This window comes from Mastigoproctus giganteus, unplaced genomic scaffold (genome assembly GCF_048544385.1).
Source record: "Mastigoproctus giganteus isolate SK-2022 unplaced genomic scaffold, ASM4854438v1 scaffold_18, whole genome shotgun sequence".
NCBI classification, from domain to species: domain Eukaryota; kingdom Metazoa; phylum Arthropoda; class Arachnida; order Uropygi; family Thelyphonidae; genus Mastigoproctus; species Mastigoproctus giganteus.
Window position 1 is genome coordinate 491,636 of NW_028328295.1, and position 27,412 is coordinate 519,047.

At 37.7% G+C, this 27,412-nt stretch overlaps 1 protein-coding gene across 2 annotated transcripts in view; it reads right to left on the minus strand.

Annotated features, from left to right (window-relative positions):
- The window catches only part of LOC150074877 (microtubule-associated serine/threonine-protein kinase 3-like), a 644,779-nt gene that overhangs the window by 119,820 nt on the left and 497,547 nt on the right, over positions 1-27,412 (minus strand). For both annotated transcript variants that reach the window (XM_090389436.1, XM_090389435.1), the window contains one exon: positions 17,580-17,737. In XM_090389436.1, the coding sequence (XP_090245562.1) occupies positions 17,580-17,737 (158 nt within the window). The remainder of the gene's footprint in view (positions 1-17,579; positions 17,738-27,412) is intronic.

A 27,412-nucleotide genomic window follows, 5' to 3' on the forward strand; every position in this document is an offset into this window, starting at 1 on the left:
ATGTAGATGCAAAATACTCATTCAGTTTGTTTGCTATCTGAGCAGGATCATCAACAGTCGAACCATCGATGTCAAGTGGACCAATCAGATTCATCCCCTTCCTTTTAGAGTTTATATAAGTAAAGAAATCCTTGCTATTTTTCTTAGCATCCTTTGCCAAAGATTTCTCGCAATCTGCCTTCGCCTGCCTAACCTCCTTTGTCACCTGATTACAGACTAGCTTATATCTGCCATAGGCTTCCGAGTCGCTTGATAATTTATATGCATCCCATGCATTTTTCTTCTCTGTTACGAGTCTCATTAGTTCATTTGATAACCATTTAAGCCTAAACCTTGAACAATATTTCTTAATAGGTATGAAATTTTTAGTAGCTTCCACGATTAATTCCTTGAATGCTTCCCATTTAGAATTTACTGTTGGTAACATCGTCAGTTTATCCCACTGTACAGAATTTAAAAACTGTCGGAGACCACTGTACTCACCGTTACGGAAGCAAAAACCCTTTCCTTTACCCCTGATGGTAATTAAATCTTTAAGTAAATCCCACATCAATACACTGTGATCACTGCCACCTAGTGGTTCCTTTATCTGCAAATTTTTAATACACGAATGATCATTGCTGATAACCAGATAAAGAGTATTACTTTCTCTGGTTGCCTCTTGAACATGCTGCTGCAGAAAACAATCATCCAATAAATCCACAAAAGTCTGACTAGTGTGTGAGTGACCAACCCACAAGTTTCAGTCAATATCTGGGAAGTTAAAATTCCCCATTATAAGACATTCCGATTTACTAGCCCACTCTATTTCTCTGTACAATTGTTCGTTGTACTCATTAGGCCTATAACACACTCCTACTCTTATTTTTGCTTTCGCAGTGCTTGTGTCACACCAAACTGACTCAACAGTGCACTGTTCATCTATATCAACTGGATGCACTTCTTTTGATTTTATGTTTTTCTTAATTAACAGCATAACGCCTCCTCCCTTTCTATCCTGTCGATCTTTCTGTACACATTGTACTCCCCAAATTCCAGTTCAGCATTCCTTATATCTGTGTGACACCACGTCTCTGCTATCCCAACAATATCCGCCTTTGATGTCTTGACCAACACTGCAAATTCATCAAATTTATTTACTATACTTCTAGCATTGGTATACATGCAAGCATACATACTCCTATTCTTAGTTACCCTAACACATCCCATATACCACCTATTTCAGGATGACTGCCATCCGTCCCTGAAACCCCCAACACCCCACGCTCCAGGTCGCTACTTATTCTAATAGAAATTGTGCAAGAAAATCACCTTCACCTCTGCCTACGGCTACTGTTAAAACTATTAGTCCTTGTATCCCCCCAAGCTAGCAGTTTTCCGACCCACCTAACACTGCCTCGAAAGCATCAGCAAATATTCTTGCACCCTTTCTATTTAGGTGTATCCCATCCCTATAGAAGCAGTCTCTCCTGTTAACAAGTACAGTCCAGGCTGGAAAAAATTCTACCCCTTGAGCCTTGCACAATCTTTCCAGGGCCGAATTGATCGACAAGGCTCTCATCATATACTCCCTTCTATCGTGTCTAGGCAGAATTGCAGACACTTTCAAATTCAACCCTAATTCTCGGCTTTTGTTCAACAGTGACCTGTACTTGTTAAGTAATTCTGCCGGTCTCCTACTCCTAATATCATTAGTGCCAACGTGTACAACTATATCACCTTTTGTGCCCTTAAAAGATGATATCCGCTCTACAACGTCATCAACCTTTGCCCCTGGCAGACATACCCTGGTCCTGTTCCACCTATCCTTTTTACAAAGCATGTTTCCCGTTTCCCTGACAATAGAGTCTCCAACAACTACTAGTTCCTGAGGGACCAGCGCATTCTGCTTTGGGGGTTGCCGCTGTGTTGCGCGATGACCAAAAAGAGCAAGCTCTGGCGTTGATGTGGGCAGCTGAGAGCCTGATGGGCCCCTCAATTTAGATCTTTCGAGGGCATCCACACTGTCCTTCAAACTCTCATATAGGCCCATAACAACGCTGAGTTGTCGCCTGATTTCCTTACACTCCTTACATCACGCACACACAAAGACATCCCCCATGGCAATGTCATGTTCCGTTCCAGAGAGTTCGGCAAACATTTTATAAGTTGCACATTTTTTTAGGCTGTGATGCGTTGGAGAATCGCCCCCCTCAGTTCTCCCCCGAGTCACACCACTCCTGCCACTTTGAGCCCGTTGCTTTGCTGCTCTAGTTTGGGGCATGATACTTTAAATTAATAAAATCAATAAATTAAATTAATTAAATGTCAATACTACACTATCTAATAGAAACAGCAAAGCGTTATACTCTATAAATTATACGTTAGAGCTACCTAACTACCTCAAGTAAAAATTTGAATTCCCTACCACTATATACAAAAACAATGGCTGGGATCGAATGAAATAACAGTTATTAAGTATTTCGTATATCTTAATAACCGAAAGGCTTAAGTACTGCAAATTGCAGCGTCTGGAGAATAGGCACCTTGCAAGGTGCCTTTAGCCAGCAGGTAGTTGATTGCTGGAACAAATTTCCATATGTTGTTGTAGAAGTTGACAGCTTAAATAAATTCAAGGAAGAACTGGACAAACGTTTAAGACTGAATGGACGGGTGAAATGGGAATATTTTTTTTTTTTGGCTGATGCTGTATAAGCTTGTTTTCTTGCATCATATACCTGTACTAATGTTAATGCCAGTCGATAGTAGCATTAGCATGAGTAGAGGCTAATGTAAGCTGGAGCAGCGAATGCTCTTGAAATACATATGGGAACTGCATAAATTACAGATCTCACAAAAATGGTGCACATGTTGCTTAAAGGGCATTTAAGCATGAATAGACATCCAGCTGTGAGAGCACAGGGGGAGTCTCTCTTTGGTATGTTAGAACAACAACTGAACAATATTTGGGGATGGTTGGCAGGGCTGTTACTTAGAGGAGTGACTTTTCTTTACAGAGCATGTGAAATTTTAAAAGTATAAGATTCGCTTCTTATATGCCAAGCTCAGAAGAGTGATTAGAGTTGACTGGAGAATTGAAGGACGCTCTCTCAATTTACTGTATGACTGTTTATTTATCCCCATAGCAACCTATGCTTCTGGAGATTGGTACACAGAATATCAAATTCATTTATTCAAAAATATTTTTTGCAAACAGAACTTCGCACTTCTGAGTACAACTCATGCTTGTTCACACAGCTTCTAAAGAAGTTTTGCAGATGATGGCAGGGAGATTTCCTGTTGATTTGATGATTCTGCTTTCTGGGATGTTAAAAATAATTTATGTTAAAATTTTGGGTATAACGTCTTGCCCTGATGTTAACAGATTGTTTTCTAGAATTGACTTAAAATTGAAAGGAAAAGATTAATGAATGATACATATAATTTGTGGAAATCTAGATGGAATAACAGCCAGAAAGGGAGACAAACTTTTATGTTTTTGCCAAGAGTAAATATTATAGATGTGAAAAGAAACCCTCGGCTCCAATTTGGATTAAATGCCGCATTCCTCATCAATGGACATGGGCTTGCTCAAAGATTATGTCAGCTAGGTTTGTCCTTAAGTGACCTATGTACTTGTGTGAAGTTGAGAATTCTGCTCATATTATGTTTGAATGCAACAATTATGTTGACTTGAGATCTTATTTAGAAAGATTAGTTGGAGTATTAAATCAGAATAGTTTGTGGATCCTGTTTACTGAGAGAAGATTATCTTCTTATTTTAATGATTATATTCCTAAAGTTTTCAAGGTGAGGATGATTTTAAGAACATCTAGATAGCAGAGGCTGGCATGGTAACCCAACTCACTTGGATGAGGCTTCTTTTATCATATGCTATTATTCCTTGGTTGGGGGCAATTGGCACTCATGCTCTATTTGATTTGATGTTAGTTCGAGTTAATTTTATTTTATTTACTTTAGTTCCAATAACTTCTATTGCTTAATAAAATTTATAAAATATCCAAGGATAGACTTCGGTCTAGGTAGTGGCTAATAAACTGGTACTTTAAATGGAATGGGTTATCTAACACTTTCCCATATCCATTACACAAGAGTCAAATCTGATTTTTCTTCTTCTTCTTTGTACTCACATTCATGAAAAACTCCTTGCCCTATTTGTTGCTCTCTTAGTTAGTGCTTTCTCATAATCAGCCTTAGCTGCTCTAACCCCTTTTGTGGTACTATTACAGATAAATTTTTAGGCGCTTCCGTAGCCAGGTGGGAAGGGGCAGCAGTGCGTAGCACAAGCTTCTTGATTACACCAGGGGTTCAAGCCAGTCACCACCAAATACGGAGCATGCGGAAAGGTCAGGGAATGACCACCGCACCGGAGCAATATGGCCTTAGTTGCTAATGCTCCTAAAAACCAAAAAAAAAAAAAAAAAAAAAAACCAGATAAATTTGTAGCTGTTGTAGTGTTCAGTACTTTTCATCATGTTTTAATTTTCCCATGCCATCTTTTTCTGCTCTATTACACTGCCCATCTCCATATTCATCCATCATGGCATCCTCTCATTCTATATTTTCTTAATGGTATGTATGCATTCATGACTTCTGTTGTTATTGATTTAAAGTTATTCTATAATGCTAATATATTCACCCTTCCTCTGCAAATTGCTTAAGTCATAGTTGCCACTAGCATCTTCAACTGTCATAGTTCCCGTTTCTGAAATTAAAACCCATGCCTTTAACTGTTTTTTCATCTTCCAGCTAATGACTGCATCATCATTACCTGCCATTGGTTTCTATACTGTAAGCTCCATGATTCCATCTGATTCAAGAGTAATGATAACGTCTCGTATTTTTCTTAACATGGCTGGTACAAAACTTATTCATCTAGCTTATTATAAAATTTTGTCAAGTAAATCCCACTATTAATATCATTGGTATCAATATATACACCAGTATCACCTTTTATGACGTTAGAAGATGATAGTCCTCTACAATATGATCAAACTTTTGCCACAGACAGACATCCCTTGGTCCTATTCCACCTACCCTTTTCACAAAGCACATTTCCCACTTCCTTGACAATAGTGTCACCAACAACAGCTGCTCCCACTAAGCATTCCTTTTATCCACAAAGTAACATGCCCCTAAAATCACATTGCTCTAATTTGTACAACAGTCTGTTATGCATAACAGTATCAAAAGCTTTTCTGAAATCTAAGTATGATGCCAAAATTATTTTTCACAAGTTGCTTTGTTACAGCATCAAAGTATCTAATCATACTGGTTGGGCAAGACTCAGTTAACAAATCCATGCTGTGGCTGGCATATAATTGCATTCCAATCTAGATGTCCTTTCATTGCTTCTTTACCAGTAACTCCACTATTTTCTCTGGAACAGAAGCAAAGCTTACAGGTCTGCATATACTTTAATCTTCAATCCCTCATCATCACAGTCCTTGGGCCAACAACAACACTCCTACTCTTATTTTTGTTTTCCCAGTGTTTATATCACACCAAACTATCTCAACATTGCACTGGCCACTCATGTCAACTGGATACACTGCCTTAGATTTTATATACAGTAATACCCCGACTTACGCGAACTCGGAGTTACGCGGTTCCTGATTTTTTCGTTCGGCAACCCTGCCGCCCACTATCTTCAAGGTCGTTTTTCATATGTTATCGATATACGGTGCGACGGCGGAGAATGAGAGCGAAAGATGAACAAAATTCAACCTTGCTGCTTTTATGTTTTTTATATCAGTGAAGGAGAAACACATTTCACCATAATAACGTAAAAACCAACACAATTCCAGCTATCGATATAATCGCAAATGCAATTAGATCGAGTTTACTACCAGTTTATAACAGATTTCACTAGCAGAAACGCAACTGGATTTTTATTGTTTTATGGTAGTAACCCCTAGAAATGTGAGGTGTTAATAGTGTATCTCTGCCTTTATGGTGTTGTTTATTCAGTTGCTACATGCCCGCAGCTTTGTTTATGCGTATCAAGCGTGCCTCCTCGTTTTGTAATTGTGCTTTATTCCCTAAAAATGAGTAAAATACTTAATTAAAAGGTGTGAAAAGGAAGCGTCCTGGTGAAGACACTGCAGATTCAGAGAGAAAAAGAAAAGCAATTATCGATAAACAGAGGCGGACTGGGTCAAAAATTCCTACCCGGGAAAATTTATAATGGCCTCATACTATGGTTTATGGCCAAAATCACACTGGCCCACTGGGGTTTCCCTGGTAAGGCTTATGGCCAGTCCGCCTCTGTCGATAGAGAAAAAAATATGAAATTTTTTGAAATTTTTATGAAAAAAAATTCCCTAAAAATGAGTAAAATACTTAATTAAAAGGTGTGAAAAGGAAGCGTCCTGGTGAAGACACTGCAGATTCAGAGAGAAAAAGAAAAGCAATTATCGATAAACAGAGGCGGACTGGGTCAAAAATTCCTACCCGGGAAAATTTATAATGGCCTCATACTATGGTTTATGGCCAAAATCACACTGGCCCACTGGGGTTTCCCTGGTAAGGCTTATGGCCAGTCCGCCTCTGTCGATAGAGAAAAAAATATGAAATTTTGAAACGCTTTGAGCGAAATGAAAGACCATGTGATATTGCACGTGCTACAGGCCTAAACGAAGCAACGGCGAAAAGCACATGACAATTGCAAACTTGACAGGTTGAAAATTGAAAAGGGCTCAATTGTAAAGGGCTTAAAAATTTTAGAAAACATAGACTCCAACGAAGAACACGTTATAGCTACAAAGCAAGGAATAAAAAAATTATTAGCTTGCTACGAAGAAATTCTGCGTGAAAAAAAGAACGCGCTGTGTCGTCAGACGAATTTGTTAGATTTTATGAAGCCATCGACATCGAAATAACTTTTTAATGTAAGTCATTTGTTTTTTTAATACATATTTTGTATTAATATGTATAAAGAACTGCAATTTTATTAATATTTTTCTTCTAAACTAGTGTTTTTGTTAGTCCTTGGTCCCAATTAAGCAAAATTTATATGTATTTATATGCAAAGTTGTACCCCGACTTACGCGAATTCGACTTACGCGATTTTCGTCGGACCCACCTATCGCGTAACTTCGGGGTATTACTGTACAGTAAACCCCCGCTATTTGCGGGGGTTACATTCCTGAGAAATGCCGTGAATACCAAAAACGCGAATACTGAGTTATGGCTCCCATTGTAATAAAGGGGTTCCGTTCCAAAGTATGAAATATATAACAAAAACTAGTCTAAAATTTTGTCTATATATTATATGTGCCCTCATAATATGACTATGAACATAGACAGTACATAGTGAAATGCAAGTGAAATTTTACATAGTGAAATCGAAGCATATGGCATTGAAATGAAAATAAGAAAACAATTTAATATCAAATGTAATATTTATTAGAAATTTCAAACAAATCTTTCAAACCAGCGCCTTTGCTAGCTAAAAAACTTATCTTGCCAGTGCTATCACCAGTTTCGCTAAAGTGTTGATAAAGGAGTTTTGCCTTTTCACGAATGATGAGTGAACTTAACGGAATTTTATTTTGAGTTCGGTCTTCTATCCACAGATTTAAAGTCTTTTCCATTTTTTCTAATTTAACATCACGAGTTACAGAGTAAATTTTTGAAACAATTAGCGTGTTTTCATGGTCACAACGGTGGATTTTTTCTTCCGATTTCTTGATTGATCGTACTGTTGACTCATTGATTTTATAATGTTTTGCCACTGAGGAGACACTTTCACCATTAGAAATTTTATCTAATAACTCAATTTTATTCGCTAATGTTATCACCTTCTTTGATATTTTCACATTTCCCTTGTTATTCGTAGCCATATTTTTGTACGGGTTAGAAAGATTTGTCCACAATAAAGTCACTTTCTTCTATTAACACACTAAAAAAAGTCTGTTTTATACTGCAAAACGGTAGATTTATCACTTTTAAGTGATAAATAAATTTATCAATTTATAAATTGATAAATTTATTCAATTCATAAGCATATAAATTAAAAGCAAACGACGAAACCTTCCATGACAAGCACATAACACATACTGAAGAAGGATTAGCGAGAAACATCCACGCTTGCGATTTTTTTCACCCCTCTCCCCCCACCCACCGAGTGCTGTTTTGACCAGGAAAGATAAATTTAGCCACGCCCATGTTTTTTTATGGCAGAAAAAGTTCACGGCGCTTTAAAATTCACATTTTCTTAGATTTCATTTTATATTAAATCAGCGACCGCGAATACAGATACCGCAAATAGCGGGGGTTTACTGTACTTCTTAGCTAAGAGAATAACCCTTCCCCCACATCCTGTATTACCTGTCCTTTCTGTATGCCAGCATCATAAAAGCCATGATTCTTCTGCTCCTGTGCTTATCTTTGGTGGCACTCTGATTTCTAGGCAAGATGATACATCTTCTTTGGGGAATTTTTTTTTTTTTAGGAGCATTAGCAACTAAGGCCATATTGCTCCGGGGATATGTGGTGGTCATTCCCTGACCTTTCCGCATCCTCTGTATTTGGTAGTCACGGGCTCGAATCCCTGTCTAATCAAGAAGTGTGTACTACGCACCACTGCTCCTGCCCACCTGGTTACGGAGGCGCCTCTTTAGGGATTGCCCTGACTTCTAACCTCCCTTGGCACCAGCACATTACAAATATTGCTTCACCTGCATCTAAAAAACTTGGCTTTCTCTTTCGCTCTGTGTTACTTTTCTTCCAAACAGCTGTTCACTCTGTACAAATTGCAAATCCGCCCTACCATGGAATATTGTTCCCAAATCTGGGGTGGTGCCTCCAAACCTCTCTCAGGCTTCTAGATTCCATTCACAAGAGGGCAGTTAGGTAAATTTATGACTCATCTCTAACAGAGTCTCTCCACTCTGTCTCATAGATATACTGTTTCTGCAGCATGCCTTTTCTACAGATACTTCCATGGTCACTGTTCTTCTGAATTGGCTTCTATAATTCCCACTCTCTCTTTCAAAATAGTCTGAACATGTGCCGCCAACGTCCATTTACTGTCTAACTTAAAACTCATAGAACCACTTTTCATCTTCTTCGTTTATTCATCCAACTGCTGTTTTCTGGAACAACCTTCCTTCATACATATTTCCTGAAAATTTCAGTCTACAGAAGTTGAAGACTAATGTCAACAAATATCTTCTTTTCTCTTCTCAACCTCCAACCCATGCATGGTACTAAGTACTATTGGTTTTAATACCTCTTGTGTTTCGAGTTTTCATAAAAAAAAAAAAAAAAAACCCTACTTTCTACTTCTCAAATAATTTGCAGGGGAAGCCTCAATTCTATCTCCCCGCTATACCTATAAGCTATTCCCGCTCCCATACCCCCATTTCTCCCTTCTGTAACCCATGCTCTTTTCAGAATTTTTTCCCCTGAGGGCAGGGGGGGGGGGAGATGCTCCTCTGTGGAGGAACCTCTTCCTGGGCATACCTTCAGTGCCTCCATAGCCAGGTGGGAAGGAGCAGCAGTGCGTAGCACATGCTTCTTGATTAGACCGGGGTTCGAGCCCGTCACCACCAAATACAGAGGATGTGGAAAGGTCAGGGAATGACCACTGCATATCCCGGAGCAATACGGCCTTAGTTGCTAATGCTCCTAAAAACCAAATAACTAACTGTGTATATCCTGGCGCACTTCTTGTGTTTAGGGATAGGTAAGGGGCAGTGAAACTCGTTCTATGCCCCATGCCTGCAAAGATGCCAGGAGCTGGCAAACAACACTCAACAGAACAAGCACATCACTCTACGCAACTACACTTGCTACACTGCCAGCATAAACCTTTTCAAGAATCTGCATGAGACACTGGCATGTCCCATACTGATGTTACAGCGGCTAATGGGGGGAACCCCAGAGACCATCAAGAAACATTCACATTTTGACATCGTCCTTTCTGTACAAGGATACGGTACAGGACTATTACCCTGCAACGATGTGTGCTTAGGTCTCCCTATTATGTTGCCAATCAAACTGGGTAGACAATGGATTCCTAGGAATCAAGGTTATGTTTAGTTAGAGAATTGCATGAGCTTTAAATTGAGACCGATATATAGATTTACCTGCTTTTTTTTGCTTTCTTTAAGTTTAGTTCTGCTTTAATCTTAGTATCTCCTCTTCGTCTTTAACTGCTGGCATGCTTGTGATTAACAGGGTGCTTGTCTTGGCATTTAGTAATAGCTGAACATACAGTAATTTCATTGTCCTTTTCTCCACATCGGGGAGATTCTGCAAGGGAGACAGCTCATTTGTAGGTGTACATACTTCAGGCACTTGAAGCACCTTAAAGATTTTGGAATATATGGCCTTACTGGGAAGGTAAGGTATCTGGCTTTCACTGAATTTGGAGACATCGGCGAACTGAAGATTGGGATAAGGCTTAGCATGAGGAATATATTTTCATCTCAACACAAACATTCATTTTGCAGTTACCGCTCCTTGGCTTTTTAGTCAAAACAGATTTCTTTGGGCAGTTTCAAGAAGGTCCCATTCTCAGATGAAGCCTTGGGATGAGTTTATTGTCTTATCAGCTGCTATCATAATTGGCATTTCCATAATACAGGTGGCTCAGGAGCAGAAATTTTACAGATTTTGAAGGTACCACCTCTTCTGAATAAAGAAGGCTGATATTTTCCTCACAGGTTTCTCAATGGTGGAAGGGACTATCAGTTATTTGGGTATTGGACCTGATGTAGTTTCAGTTCTGAGCCTCTTCTTATATTTGAATGGTATGATTATTTGGTAGGATATCGTGTTGGGGGTTTCAGAAGAAGAATTTATATTATTAAGATTCACAGTAAGTTTTATTTTGTCTGTGCCTGGGCTCCCCACCTACCAGGGAGTCCAAATGGGAAGAGCAGTACCCAACTTTGTTTGTTTGTTTGTGTTTTGTTTTTTTTTTGTTTTTTGTTTTTTGTTTTTTTGGCGCATCAGCAACTGAGGCTATAATGCGCCAAATACCGGTCCCAACAATCAATAAATGAGATCAGGAGTGGGATGCTAAGGCTAACTAGACATAATACCCTTATCAACCACCAGCCTGAATCCTACCCCTCAGACAATCAGAGTAGGAGTATGGCACTGACACGGTAGACCCTTATGGGCAAGCAATCCCAAGACCTCCAGCCTTGTCGAAGCTGGTGCTGAAGTGGCATCTCAACCACAAGGATCTCCCTTTCCAAGTTTCCATGGTTTTTTTGCCATGCGCTGTGACTGCATGGAAAACACATCTTATTCCTGGAATCTAGGCTGCAGGTACTGGAACCCAGCGATGGGAATGCGAAGGACATGCAGCAGCATAGGAGGTCCTGTCACCAAGTATGGCACTCACATCAAAGGACTTCAAAATCATAGGCATGATGATGGGCGTGTACTGGTGTTTCACAAAATGTTTTTTAAGCTTCTGGAACAGCCATTCTACTGCACACCACATAAGCCACGATTTGTCTCAAAGAAGCACATATGAGAGCCAGGAACAAGTAGTGTGCAGTATATTTTCAGGAATATTTTCTTTCCACCTCTCCATGTTAAACTTGTTAATGAAGAGTTTTGTGAAAGCAATATATAAGACGAATTTGAGATGATTTCATTATTTGAGAAATTTCCAAAGATCAGTGCCGCAAAAGTTAGGGGAATATTTGTGGTGTCTCAAAGCAGAGTTTCTACAGAATGAAAGCTTTGAAAAATGACTCAATGTATTAGAATTAATGTGTGGCAGGCTTTCAAATGGCTTTGTGGAAACATTGCATAACCACAGGTGTCCAGCATAAAAAGATTAGTGTTCAGAAACTAACTGATGTATGTGAAGAAATCAAATGCTGTACTTTGACAAACTTTCATTCATTGTATTTATATTAAGACTTCTTTCCCAAAAACCTTGGCACACTGAATGACAAAGTAGGGTGGAACCATTCCATCAAGTCAATGGAAAATCAAAACCTAGATTTCTGAAACAAACTCATATTGGCCAATTACTCCTAAATTTTGTACCACAACATTCAGGATAAAGTATATCAGAGGAAATCACTCACACAACATTTTTAAATTACACACATTTTTTTTAAAAAAAATGTGTATTACTTTTGTGATACAAATTTATAAAAAGTGTATTACAAAAGTAATACACTTAACCTTATACACATATAACTATGTGTATAAGCTTAAAACTGTACAAGTGTTAATTTGTAATTGTAACCATCTCATCTGTATTTTAATGAACTCATCATAATTAACTTGTACTAATATTATCAGCAGCCATATTACAAAAACTACACATGCACGTTAAGAAAGCACCAAGAACATATTTTGTACTAAAAATAGGTGGACTAGATTGTTTCTCCCAACAGACATACACACTAATGCATCTGCCGGGAGGAACAATTAATGATGTCACCAAAAAATGTCAGATTTTAAGGGGGGGGGGGTAAAGAAAGCATTATTATTCACTTGGGAACAGTTGATATTAAACAAACAGAAGCTGATGATTTGTTGGATAAACATAATATTATGCTGAAAAAGTGACGTGAATTTGTATATATTTGCAGTATATATTTGCAGTACCTAACTATTTCAGGTGAAATAGTTAGGACTGTATGCTAAAAGCCTTGTGGATAATATTATAAACATAATATTATGCTGAAAAAGTGACGTGAATTTGTATATATTTGCAGTATATATTTGCAGTACCTAACTATTTCAGGTGAAATAGTTAGGACTGTATGCTGAAAGCCTTGTGGATTAACTCAAGATCTGAGAGACTATGCAAGACTTTTTGGGGGAAATTTTCATCACCATGGCCTGCATTCACAGGCAGAAGGAATCTATTTTGTAGGGATGGGATGCATCTGAGCACAGGTTATGCAAAAAATTTTGTCAGTATCACTGATGATACCTGATGAAGGGTTCAGGGAAACTGCTAGTTGGGGGGGGGAGGGCAGGGTAATATCGATGTCTTTATATCATATTATGTGTTTATATCAAGAACTCCTGAGGTGTAAGCACACTTGGACACCCCCCCCCCCCAGGAGTGTTCTTGTTTGTTGTACTAGCAGTTGCAGCATACTGCCAAGATGTTCTGAGGTGAGCAGCATTTCAAATTAGGGAAGAGCTAAAACTAGGGAAAAAAAAGCTTAAAAATCTTAAATAGTATGTCAGGATAGTAAATTATATGAGAACATTATATGAGAACTAATGCTGAAGTGATGGGACTATCAGAAATGTAACGTCTCTCAGAAACAGGGAATAACAAGTTTCACTTGGTGCGAGGAAGGATATATTTAGAAAGATAGGGAAGATAAAAAAGGTGGTGGGGGCATGCTTCTTCTCAAAAGAAGCCCAAGCATGAGTAAAGCTTTCCCCAGATTCAAAAGTTATGCATGATATTTAAGAATCTGTGTCATGTGAGTGATTATTAAGTAAAGGTGTAATGAGAGTAGGAGTAATCTATAGACCAGAAGGTTGTGAAGATTAAAATGACATCCTCAAACATGCAAATGGAATGGGCTAGCAAATAAGAATGTCTCATTATGGGATATTTCAATCTGTCTCCAACTGACTGGGACAAGTGGAAGGGAAACTTACTATGAGAAACAAAATTTTTAAATCAACTAGATGACTGTTATTTGTATCAGCATATTACGGAATGTGGTAGGGGCCAGAACCTAGACCTGATCATCACCATGAACCATCAGGGGTTGGTCACTCGCACTAGCAAGACTTTTGTGGATTTATTGGATGCCTATTTTCTGCAGCAGCAAGTTCGAGAGGAAAACAAAGAGCGTTAATACTCTTCATCTGGTTATCAGCAGTGATTATTCGTGCATTAAGATTTGAAGATAAAGGAACCACTAGGTGGCAGTAATCACAGTGTACTATTGTGGGATTTACTTAAAGATATAATTACCATCAGGTGTAAAGGAAAGGGTTTTTGCTTCCATAAAGGTGAGTACTGTGGTCTCAGACAGTTTTTAAATTCTGTACAGTGGGACCAACTGATAATGTTACCAACAGCAAATTCGAAGTGGGAAGAATTCAAGGAACTAATCGTGGAAGCTACTAGACTTTTCATACCGATTAAGAAATATTGTTCAAAGTTTAGGCCTAAATGGATGTCAGATGAACTAATGAGACTCATGGCAGAGAAGAAAAATACATGGGATGCATATAAATTATCAGGCGACCCAGAAGCCTATGGCAGATATAAGCTAGTTAGTAATCAAGTCACAAAGGAGATTAGGCAAGCAAAGGTAGATTACCAGAAATCTTTGGCAAAGGATGTTAAGAAAAACAGCAAGGACTTCTTTACTTATATAAACTCTGGAAGGAAGGAGATGAATCAGATCGGTTCACTTGATATCGATGGTTCGGCTACTGATGATCCTTCTCAGATAGCTGACAATCTCAATGAATATTTTGCATCTACATTCACACGAGGAGTTATTAAGGGAAGAAAATGCTGGAAATTTATCAAACTGTAACAAGGTTCTTAATGATTTTGTAATAACTGAGAGCAAAGTGGAGGAGAAATTGTTGAAGTTAAACTTAGAGTGGATGGGATCTATCCAGTTATATTAAAGGAGGTGGCAAAGGAAGTAAGCAAACCCTTAGCCATAATGATGAGAGCATCCTTGGACTCAGGAAAAGAAAAGTCACCATGGACTGGAGATGTGCAAATGTATCCCCAATTCACAAAGGGAGATCTAAGGGCAACACTAGTAATTACAGACCAGTTAGTTTATTTTCTGTTCTGGAGAAAATAATGGAGTCACTGGTTAAAGTTGTGCTGCAGGGTCATCTAGACAAGGCTGCAGTAATAATTCAGACACAGCATGGGTTTGTTAAGGGAAAGTCTTGTCTGACAAATTTGATTGGATACTATGATGTGGTTACAAAGGAAGTGGATGCAAAAAATAATTTTGATATCATATACTTGGATTTCAGGAACACTTTTGACACTGTTGTGCATGGAAGACTACTGTACAAATTGGAGCAGTTTGGTATTAAGGGTAAGTTGCTACAATGGATGCTACTCTTCATGGACTAATGTTATTAGTGGAGCCCCCCAGGGTTTGTTGTTGGCCCACTGTTGTTTTGTATATTTATCAATGATATTGATGAAGGTATATCAGGCTTAATGTTGAAGTTTGCAGATGATACAAAGGTTGTCAGGGTTGTTAATGACAGTAATGGCAGTGTGCTACTGCAGCAGGATCTAGAAAATTTGGGCAGATGGGCTGAGAAGTGGCAACTGAAGTTTAACATTAACAAATGCAAAGTATTGCATATGCATAGAAGTAGGCCCAGAGAAATGTACCAACTGTGTGGTACTACACTTAGGGTGATAGAAAACGAAAAAGACCTGGGAGTAATTGTGCAGTCAGATATGAAGTTTTCTGAGTAATGCAGACTGGCTGCCAGAGCAAGTCATGGGGTATTGTCAATGATATACAATAATTTTGCTAGTAGGGAAAAGGAGGTGATTATCGCTTTGTATAAAGCCATGTCAGGCCATGCCTTGAGTACTGCGTACAGGTCTGGAGGCCTCATTTTAGGAAAGATGCAGAGTTGCATATATAGAGAAGGGCAACAAGATTGGTGAGGGGAATGAAGGAGTCCTCTTACCAAGAAAGCCTTAAGTTCTGTAAATTGCAGTGGCTGGAGATTAGGGACCTGTGGGGTGATCTAATTGAGGTGTATAAGGCCTTGAATGGGTTGAGCACGCTGAATTCTGATGGCATTCTTCCGCTTGCTCAGATTACGAACCTGAGTAGGCATAAATTCAAATTGAGGAAAGACAGTTGTAGAATAGATGTGCGGAAATTTGCCTTTAGCTAGCAGGTAATTAATTGTTGGAACAAATTTCCATCTGTTGCTGAGGAAGTTGATAGCTTAAATAAATTCAAGGAAGAACTGGAAAAACTTTTAGAGCAAATGGATAGAGCAAATGGGAAGGTTTTTTTTTTTTTTGCTGATTCTGTATAAGCTTGCTTTCTTGCATCCTATGCCCGTACTAATGCTAATTTGCCCAACTCAATGCTAAACTTTACACTTTTGTGTCAGGCAATGGAGTGGCAACCCCTAAGGCAGAATGAATGGACCAAGTGGAAGTAGTTATTGTCAGGGAAATGAGAAATATGTAATGAAAAAAGGAAAGGTGGAATAGGACCAGGGCAGGTCTGCCAGGGGCAAAAGTACATGGTGTTGTAGAGTCGCTATTGTCTTTTAAGGGCACAAAAGGTAATAAATACTGTTGTACATGATGATAGCACTAATTATATTAAGGGAAGGTGAGCTCAGGAATTATTTAACAAGAACAGGGGAATTTTGGGAAGAAAGACTGTGCAAGGATCATGGGGTAGAATTTTTCTCAGTCAGGTCTGTGCTGGTTAACAGGAGAGGCTGTTTCTATAGGGATGGCATACACTTATTAAGCAAAGCATAATTAGAAAGCCAGCTTATAAGCTTGCTTTCTTGCATCATTTTCCATTATTACTACTACACTTAAATAGAAGGAAGTGTAAATATTCTTGATGCAATCGAGGCTGTTTTAGGTGGGTCAGAAACTGCTAGCTTGGGGATGGGGGGGAATACATGGACTAACTGATCAACTAGAGGCAGAGGCAAAAGCGACTATTGCACTGCATCCATTGGATCATACAGCAGCCTGGAAAGCAAGATGTCAGGGATTTCAAGCCCTGCTATGGGTCATCAATGAACAAGTAAATACATGGGCTGTGTTAGGGTAACTAAGACTAAGAACAGGTGTATATATACTTCCATGTACACTAATCGTAGGAGCACAGTAAATAAATTTGATGAATTTCAAGTACTGATTAAGTCATAAAATCCAGAATCATTATAGGAATATAGGAGACATGGCATCACTCAGTCACATGTGATTCAGAATATGAATATGGGAAGTACAATGTGCTCAGAAAGGAGAGACAGGATAGGAGGGGCAGGGTTATGTGCTTAGTTAAGAAGTATTTGAAATCTAAGTCACTGGCATCCAGTTGACATGTGTGGCCAATGCAATGTTGAGTAGTTTGAGTAGGGGTATGCCATAGGCCCAATGAATGTGATGAGTATAACAAACAACTGTATAGATATATAGAATGGGCCAGTAAATCAGAATATCTTACAACTGGGGACTTGAAATATTAATTAGACCAAGTGGATCATTCACACACTAGCATGACTTTAGTGACTTTTTCTCAACTCTGGCTTATACCTATTAAGTAAATTCTCAGTTTGTGTATATTTGAAATCGTCATTACCAATATGTACAACAATATCACCTTAAAAGATGGCAACTGTTCTATGACATCATTAAATTTTGCTTCTGGCAAAAGTTAATGATGTAGAATTTTCCCTGTTTCCGCAAGTACAGAGTCACAAACAACAGCTACCTTCTCTGGGACCAGTAATACTTTCATTGGGGGGGGGGGGGTTGCTGCTGTGTTGTCTGATGGACAAATGCATTGAGCTCAGCAGACGATTGTGTTTGATGGCTCCTTTAAAGGTTGAATTATAAATACTGAAGTACTTACTTGCAACATATGTTCTTCTTCAAGTTCCTTTTCAACTCTAGAATAAACCTTTCTAAAACGAGGAGAGCATGAAGAAAAACTACTGAAAACTGAATTTTCCTCATTTTCTTCAATTTCTTCAGAATCTTCCACCTCATGGTTATATCTGTCTGTACGAGCTAAAGTTACAGATAATTAATTAACTACGCTTAACTTCATTCAAATTTTATGGACAATATTTATATATACCATATATAGCTTAAAATACAATATAAAACACTGTATAGGACTAGGAAAAACCAAGTGGCCATTAAGTCCTGCAATGAATACCTGTTGAATCTTTCCATTAACATTTGAGTATTTCTTATATTCCATTTATAGTTAAATAAGTATTTTAAAGAACTTGGTGGGCACAATTAAAATATCCTTATTTACAACTAGGCATGTTATTCAGAAAATGTAAAAGTGATTTTGAAAAACAAAATTGGACCCAAAAATCATTAACATTTCCGGCAATTTGTATATACAACACTGCACATAAATGCAGAAGGTGTAAGATGATCCAAATGAGGATAGCATTGTGTTTCATGAGTACAATGAAGAACACTAGATGGAAGAGTGAAAGTAATCCAGTGATTACAATTTGCTATTACAGGTATTGCAAGCACCAGCAAAAAAATCTGACGACACCATGCTGTGTCAGAAAAAATGACTGCATAATTCAGGGAAACAGATTGTGGGAGAAAACCAGGGGAAGGATGCAAATCCCTTACCTGGGTTAAGGATATTGCTCTACAGGTGTGGAAAGTTCTGTGGACAGTGTGCACCAGTATTAACACCAGAAGCAGAACCAATACATACACAGAACTAAGCGAGCTGAATATATCCTGCATTTGACAATTTGAAAGTTGCATAAATTTTTGCAGTTACACCCATACCCAGTCCAACGTGAGGAACAACTGCAAGCAAATGATGCTGAAATTTTACTGTTATTTGCTCTTAACTTGTTGGCATGAATAGAGATAGACAACAGGTGGTTATGGAACAGCTTTCAGAGAGAGAGAGAGAACAAGCCTATTTCCACTTGAACGCTGAAACTTGCATGATTTGAGACATGGGGCCATTTCGTATCTCACAAGATTGCTCCATAAAATCCTGCATGTCTCACCTTACATACATATAAAGTAACTATGTGGTTAACTTCATTATTGCTCATTCTTTCTAGAAGAAAATTATCCTATGTATTGTAACATGTTCAGTTACAATACATAGTTCAGTTACTGCCAAATGGAACTAAGACATGTTACCAATTGTTGACATTCCAAACTGAAACACCAGGGAAGTCAAGAAACAATGGTATTTATGAAAAATAGAGCTCTTCTACACATCCAGGAAGCATTTTACCAGTGAAAAATAATAAAGTTTCATTTCCCATGGAGTGGCTACCTTGATCAGTTCAATGTTGTTGTTGTTTGTTTTTAGGAGCATTAGCAACTAAGGCCATATTGCTCCGGGAATATGCGGTGGTTATTCACTGACCTTTCCGCATCCTCCGTATTTGGTGGTGATGGGCTCGAACCCCGGTCTAATCAAGAAGCGTGTGCTACGCACTGCTGCTCCTTCCCACCTGACTACGGAGGCGCCCATCAGTTCAATCTTTGTAACCTCTAGCTCTGGGGCAACCTGACAGGCAATGTATATCATCATAATGCTTTTGACCTAGCAGACCTGGATAGCATTAAACAGCACATGAGAAACATCACCTCCAGTATGTTATATTCATATGCAGGTGACCAGATTAAGGGACATACCAAGTAAGTTGATAAATCCAATACTACCACTTGGATGATCATCCAAAAATGTCAATACAGTGACAATTGTTACTGAATCAATGTTAACACCATGTTCAATCATTTGCATTATGTACAGCCACATAGATCATATAACAAGTTATTATTAGCCATACAGTGCAAGAAAATGCTTCCAAAACACTCCCGAGTTACCCTGAGAGAGAGAGAGAGAGAGAGAGAGAGAGAGAGAGAGAGAGAGAGAGAGAGAGAGAGAGAGAGAGAGAGAGAGAGAGAGAGAAGTAGAAAGGAATCACCAAGAAAGGAAAGAATGATGATATCCAGCTTAAGATCATTACTCTCTTTAGTTGCCTCTCGAACATGCTGCTGTAGGAAATGATAATCCAATAAATCCACAAAAGTCTTGCTAGTGTGTGAGTGACCAACCCACAAGTTCCAGTCTATTCCTGGAAAGTTAAAATTCCTGATTATGACAATCTGATTTACTGGCCCACTCTCTTCTGACAGTTGTTCACATAAGTCACTTTAATGCAGCTATATATGAATATTTTACATTTTGTTGGCATTTTCACAGAAAATGTTCTCACTGAAAATATCAAAAATTAAATTTTAACAGGCTTTTGTGGAGTGCATACTTGTATACATTTTTATGAGTCATTTCAAATAATGTAACTGTTTAGATATGGATGACAATATGATAATAGATTTTACAAGAGATTTTGAAATTAGAGGGCAAAATCATAGATGTAGCCGTTGTTGTCTCATTTTAGATTACAAAGGCTGTAAATCTCTGGATCCAGAAGTTGATGAAACTGAAATAAGTGATACTCTTTAAACAGATGTAAAAGACAGGAAAAAAAGTAGATAAATAAATTACTCCATCTTGTTTTTATAAAGAATTTTACAATACATTTACAATTTTTTTTAAAAATTCTGATTTTATTTTTAAAAACAATTTCACTAAACTAAGTCAAATTAAGAACAAATCAATATTCAAAATCATTTATGAACAAATTTTTCATTTTTACAAATTCTGAAAATTTCATGAAGTAATTCCATGGATTTATGCCAAAAAATCCATGGTTTAGAAACTGCTTCTAAATCATTTTTTTTTCAAAAAAATACTTTAAAACAAAGTATTAGAAACAATAGTGTTGGAATTGGATTAGCATTAACAGAGGCATATCATGCAAGAAAGCAGGCTTATACAGTCTCAGCCAAAAAAAACCCTCTTCTCATTTCACCCATCCATTCACTCCAAATATTTGTCTAGTTCTGCCTTGAACTTACATAAGTTTTTGACCTCTACTACAACAGATGGAAGTTTGTTCCAGCTATCAACAACCTTCTGGCTATAGGCAAATTTCTGAACATATATTCTACAATTGTCTTTCCTCAATTTGAATTTATGTCCCCTCAGGTGAGTAATCTGAGCAAGAGGAAGAATCCCATCAGCATGGAGCTCACTCAAACCAGTCTTATACACCTTAATTAGATCACCTCACAGGTGCCTAATCTCCAGAAGGTGCAATTTGCAGAACTTAAGCCTTTCTTGGTAATAGCAACCCTTTGTTCCACTCACCAATCTCTTTGCCCTTCTCAGTACTCATTCCAGAAGCTAAACATCTTTCCTAAAATGAGACCTCCAGACCTATACACAGTACTCAAGTGGTGCCCTGACAATTGCCTTATAGAAAGCAATAATCACCTCCTTTTCCCTGATAGCAAAATTCCTGTATATCATTAAAAAGACACCATGAGCTACTCTTCGGGACCATCTGCACTGTTTAGAAAACTTCATATCTGAATGCACAATTACCCCCAGGTCCATTTCATTCTCAACTACCCTGAGTGTAGTACCACCCAGGTGATATGTTAATCTGGGGTTACTGCTACCCATATGCAGTACTTTACATTTGTCAATGTTAAACTTCAGTTGTCACTTCTCACCCCATCTGCCCAACTTTTCTAGATCCTATTGCAGTGGCACACTGCCATTACCAATCCTGCCAATTTTTGCATCATCTGCAAATTTGGACATTAAGTCTGACATACCTTCATCAATATCACTGATAAATATACAAAACAACAGAGGGCCTAACACTGGACCCTGGAGGACTCCACTAATAACATTAGTCCACGAAGAGCAGTGTCCATTAATTACCACTCTCTGTCTTCTCCCACTCAACCACCCTTTTATCCATTGTAGAAACTTGCCCTTAACTCCATTCTGCTCCAATTTATACATTATTCTTCCACGTGCAACAGTATCAAAAGTTTTCCTAAAATCCAAGTTCATGATATATAAATTATTTTTTGCATCCAGTTCCCTTGTGATAACATCACAGTATCCAATCAAATTAGTCAGACATGACTTGCCCTTAATAAACCCATGATCTGTCTGAACTATAAATGCAGTCTTGTCTAGATGATCCTGAACTGCTTCCTGAACCAGTGCCTCCATTAATTTCCATGGAACAGAAGTTAAACTAACAGTTCTGTGATTACTTGTCATCTTTTGATTCACCTTTTTGAAATGGGGACACATTTTTGCATCTCAAGTCCACGGGGACCTCCAATGAGTCCAAGGAAGATTTCATAATTATGGCTAAGGGTTTACTAACTTCTTTTAATATAACTGGATAGATCCCATTCACCCCAGGCATCTTTCTTATGTTCAATTTCAACAATTTCATTTGCGCCTTTTCTCTCAGTTAATACAAAATCATTTAGCTCCCTGGCAGAGTTTGATAAACTTCTAGCATTCACCTCCTGGAATAACTCCTCATGTGTGAATGTAGATGCAAAACACTCATTCAGTTTGTCAGCAACCTCATAAGGTGCATCAACAATCAAACCATCGATGTCAAGTGGACCAATCTCATTCATCCCATTACATAAGTAAAGAAGTTTTTACTGTTTTTCTTTGCTCCGTTTGCTAAAGATTTCTCGTAATCTGTCTTTGCTTTCTGAACATCCTTTGTGACTTGATTACAGACTATCTTATATCAACCATAGGCATCTGTGATAATTTATATGCATCCCATTTATTTTTATTCTCTGCCACGAGTCTCACTAGGTCATCTGATATCCATTTAGGCCTAAACCTTGAATAATATTTCTTAATTGATATGAAAAGTCTAGTAACTTCCAAGATAATTCTTTGAATGAGCCCCATTTAGAATTTGTTGTTGGTAACATCATAAGTCGGTCCCACTGTACAGAATTTAAAAACTGTCTGAGATTACTGGGGTCACCTTTACGAAAGTAAAAACCCTTCCATTTACGCCTGATTGTAGTTACATCTTTAAGTAAATCTCACTTCAGTACATTGTGATCACTGCCATCTAGTGGGTGGTTTATCTGCAGTTTCTTAATGCATGAAGAATCACTACTGATAATCAGATCAAGAGTTTTACTCTCTCTAGTTGCCTCTTGAACATGCTGCTGTAGGAAACGATAATCCAATAAATCCACAAAAGTCTTGCTAGTGTGTGAGTGATCAATCCACAAGTTCCAGTCTACATTTGGGAAGTTTAAATTCCTGATTATAAGAAAATCTGATTTACTGGCCCACTATTTCTCTGGACAGTTGTTAAGTGTACTCATCAGAGTCATTAGGCCTATAACACAATCCTACTCTCAACTTGGTTTTCCCAGTGCTTATGTCACACTAAACTGACTCAACACTGCACTGATCAATCATGTCAACAGGATGCACCTCCTTAGATTTTGCGTGTTTCTTAACTAGCAGCCTCACCCCTCCTACCCTTGTATGATGTTTATGCTTTCTGTACATATTGTACTTTCCAAATTCCAATTCTACATTCCTAATCTCTGTGTGACCCAATGTCTTTCATACCCCAACAACATCAGCCTTTGATATCTTCACCAGCACCTCAAATTCATCAAATTTATTTACTATAATTCTAGCATTGCTCTTCCTGCAAGTATACACGCACCTTTTATTACTCTTATTACCCTAACACAACCCATGTATTTATTTGTTCCATGATGACTCCCAGCAGCCCTTGAAATCCCCAGTACCTCGCTTTTATGATGAGAGCCTTGTCGATCAATTTGTCCCTGGAGAGATTGTGCAAAGCTCAAGAAGTAGATTTTTTCTCAGCCTGGTCTGTGCTTCTTAACAGGTTTATGCTTCTACAGGGATGGGGTACACTTAAATAGAAAGGGTGCAAGAATATTTGCTGATGCTATCGTGGCAGAGTTAGGTGGGTCGGAAGACTGCTACCTTGGGGAAGATACACAGACTAAAAGATTAACAGTAGCCGCTGGCAGAGGTGAAAGTGATTCTTGCACTACTTGTACTGAAATGCAATTGAGCAACAGCCTGGAAAGCAAGGCAATGGATATTTCCAGGACTTCTGGGAGTCACAATGGAAAAAGTAAATACATGGGCTGTGTTAGAGTAACTAAGAGTAGAAACAGGTGCATGTATACTTGCCTGTACACCAATGCTAGGAGTATAGTTAAATAAATTTGATGAGTTGGACGTGCTAGTCAAGATATCAAAGACAGATATTGTTGGAATATCGGAGACATGGTGTCACACAGACATAAGCAGTGCAGAATTGGAATTTGGGGAGTACAATGTGTACAGAAAGAATAGACAGGACAGGAAGGGAGGCGGGGTTATGCTGTTAGTTAAGAAACAAAATCTAAGGAAGTGCATCCAATTGATGTTGGCAGACAATGCAATGTTGAGTCTGGTGTGACATAAGCACTGCGAAAGGAAAAATGAGAGTAGGTGTGTGTTATAGGCCAAATGAATCTGATGAGTATAATAAAAACTGTACAGAGAAATAGAGTGGGCCAGTAAATCAGAGTGTCTTATAATGGGGAATTTTAATTTCACAGAGATTAACTGGAATTTGTGGGTTGGTCACTCACACACTAACAAGGCTTTTTTTCAATTTATTGGATGATTGTTTTCTACAGCAGCATGTTCGGGAGGCAACTAAAGGGAGCAATACTCTTGATTTGATTATCAGTAGTTATCCTTCATGCATTAATAATCTGCAGATAAAGAAACCACTAGGTGGCAGTGATCACAGTGTGCTGAAGTGGGATTTTTACTCAAAGAGGTAACTACCATCAGGGGTAAAGGGAAGGGTTTTTGCTTTCATAAAGGTAACTACGGTGGTCTGAGACAGTATTTAAATTCTATACGGTGGGACCAACTGATGATGTTACCAACAGAAAATTCAAAATGGAAGCATTCAGAGAAATAATCTTGGAAGCTACAAGGAAATATTGTTCAAGATTTAGGCCTAAATGGTCATCAAATGGCCAAAATGAACTAATTGGACATTTATTATTATTATTAGTTACATGGTGCAAGGAAGCCTGAGGTTTATGCTGCACCAGCCAAAAAAAAAAAAAAATTCCTGAGAGAGAGAGAGAGAGAGAGAGAGAGAGAGAGAGAGAGAGAGAGAGAGAGAGAGAGAGAGAGAGAGAGAGAGAGAGAGAGTGTGTCAAAAGTAGAAGGGAATCACCAAGAAAGAGAAGAATGATGATATCCAGCTCAGGACCCTGGGTGTGGCCAAGTGTGCATACTCACCAGATCTGAGCCCCTGGGGTTATGTGGCAGAGAAGAAAAATACATGGGATATATATAAATTAACACGTGACACAGAAGCCTATGATAGATATAAGCTGGTCTGTAACCAAGTCACAAAGGAGGTTAGGCGGACAAAGGCAGATTACGAGAAATCTTTGGCAAAGGATACAAATAAAAACAGCAAAGAGTTCTTTACTTATGTAAATTCTAGAAGGAACGGGATGAATCAGATTGGTCCACTTGATATTGATGGTTCAACTGTTGATGATCCTGCTCAGGTAGCTAACAAACTAAACGAATATTTTGCATCTACATTCACACATGAGGAGTTATTCAGGGATTGGAATGCCAGAGGTGTATTAAAATCTGGCAGTAAGCTAGATAATCTTGTTTAAATATAAGATCAATATCATACCTTTACTGTAGGAAATCTTGACCCAACAGTCACATCAAACTAATCCGAATAATGTAATATAAAATCTTTAAGTATTAAAATCTTTAAAACCGCGAACATATCCCTATTGAAGGATTGTTGAATTATATGATATTATATAAAAAACTAAACTTGTCTTTAATTTAGATAGTCTGCCAGCTGCCAGCAAGGAAGAGCCAAGCACAGCCGATGCACATCAACTTACACCAAACTAAATCCATTAGCATTGATAGATCAGAAAGAGAAGACAATTGTCAAACTGTTAAAACTATATTAAATTAAAACCGTATTAAAATATTCTAAGGTTGAACTTCTTAATACATGACCAGATATTTCGGTCGTAAACAGTGCTCACAAGAAGTAACGAGTTAAAAACAATATCCACTCTCTTATATTTCAAAATAGGCACATCGTGACAAGATTATTACTGTTAACCAATGTGAATCATGTTATTCACACATGTGCGTGAAGGTTCACGAGTCCAAAATAGTATATGGTCTCTGTACATTTATAGAACAATTTAATTTCAGAAAGAATCGGATTACAAAACTTAAAGAAAAACAATAATATTGTAATACAAAAAGCGGATAAAGGGGACACAGTGGTTGTCTTAAATAAGGATTACACTGATAAATTGAAGAGCATCATATCCGATAATTCCACCTATTGATTGGAAAATAGAAGTATGTTCGATAACTTGATTAAACAGTTCAATAATACTTTAACGGAACATAGAAGAAAAGATTCTATTACAATGGTGACATTAAAGAATCTTAAAGCAAGAACTAACAATGTACCGACCTTGTTTGGACAAGTTAAGTTACATAAAATGGATTATCCAATTAGACCGATCGTTTCCTACAAAAATTTGGCTTTTGCGTCTTTAACGTCTTATTTATATGAAATCACAAAACCGTTATGTCTTACATTAAAATTTAGCATAAAAAATTCCGATTCTCATTTAATACATTAAAAGATATAAAGTTAGATAATGATGATAGGTTGTTTTCCCTTGATGTTGTCTCACTGTATACTAATATAGATGTTAAATATTCGCTCGGTACATTATGGAATTTGATCAATAGTAATGCAATCATGTTAAATAAAATCAAGTTCCCTATAGCTGAAATATTTAATTTAATCAGATTTCTTATAGAGGCAAATTATATTGACTTTCAATCGGATATTTACAGACAAATTTTTGGCTTTCCCATGGGGCTCAGTCTGAGTGGTTTAGTAGCTGCAATTTATCTCAATACTATTGAACAATTACACTTAAATCTGTATATTCCCAGGTTAACATTTTATGGTAGGTATTTAGATGATATCCTTGTTATTTCACATGAAAACAACGTAAATAATCTTATGAGTTCTTTTAATAATATACACACAAGACAAATTCACTTTGGAACAAGAAAAATCAGGTGAGAACTCGATAAACTTTCTTAACTTTACGTTAAGAAGGGTTAATGATAACATACACTTTAATTAAAAACACCTCACATAAATATTTTATTAAAGTTCCTTATGTACAACGATGGTATGAGCAGTTTATTAACATTTTAAAAATACAGAATTCAAAATAGTTGCACAACTGATAAGTAAACTTCAGACAATATTGAGGGCAAGGAAACCAACCTCTGTCTCTAATATGGAGCAAAACAATATTGTCTATAACATTGCTTGTGGGGAGTGCAACTCCTTTTACATCGGTTCTACCAAAAATGATCTTTCGATGCATTTACAACAACACAAGGCATCTGTGAGGCATCTATGTTAAAACATTATTTAATATAGTTTTAACATAGTTTGACAATTGTCTTCTCTTTCTGGTCTATCAATGCTAATGGGTTTAGTTTGGAGTAAGTTTATGTGCATCGGCTGCGCTTGGCTCTTCCTTGGTGGCAGATGGAAGACTATCTGAATTTTAGTTTTTAACAAGTTTAGTTTTTTATATAATACCATATAATTCAACAATCCTTCAATAGGGATATGTTTGCAGTTTTAAAGATTTTAATACTTAAAGATTTTA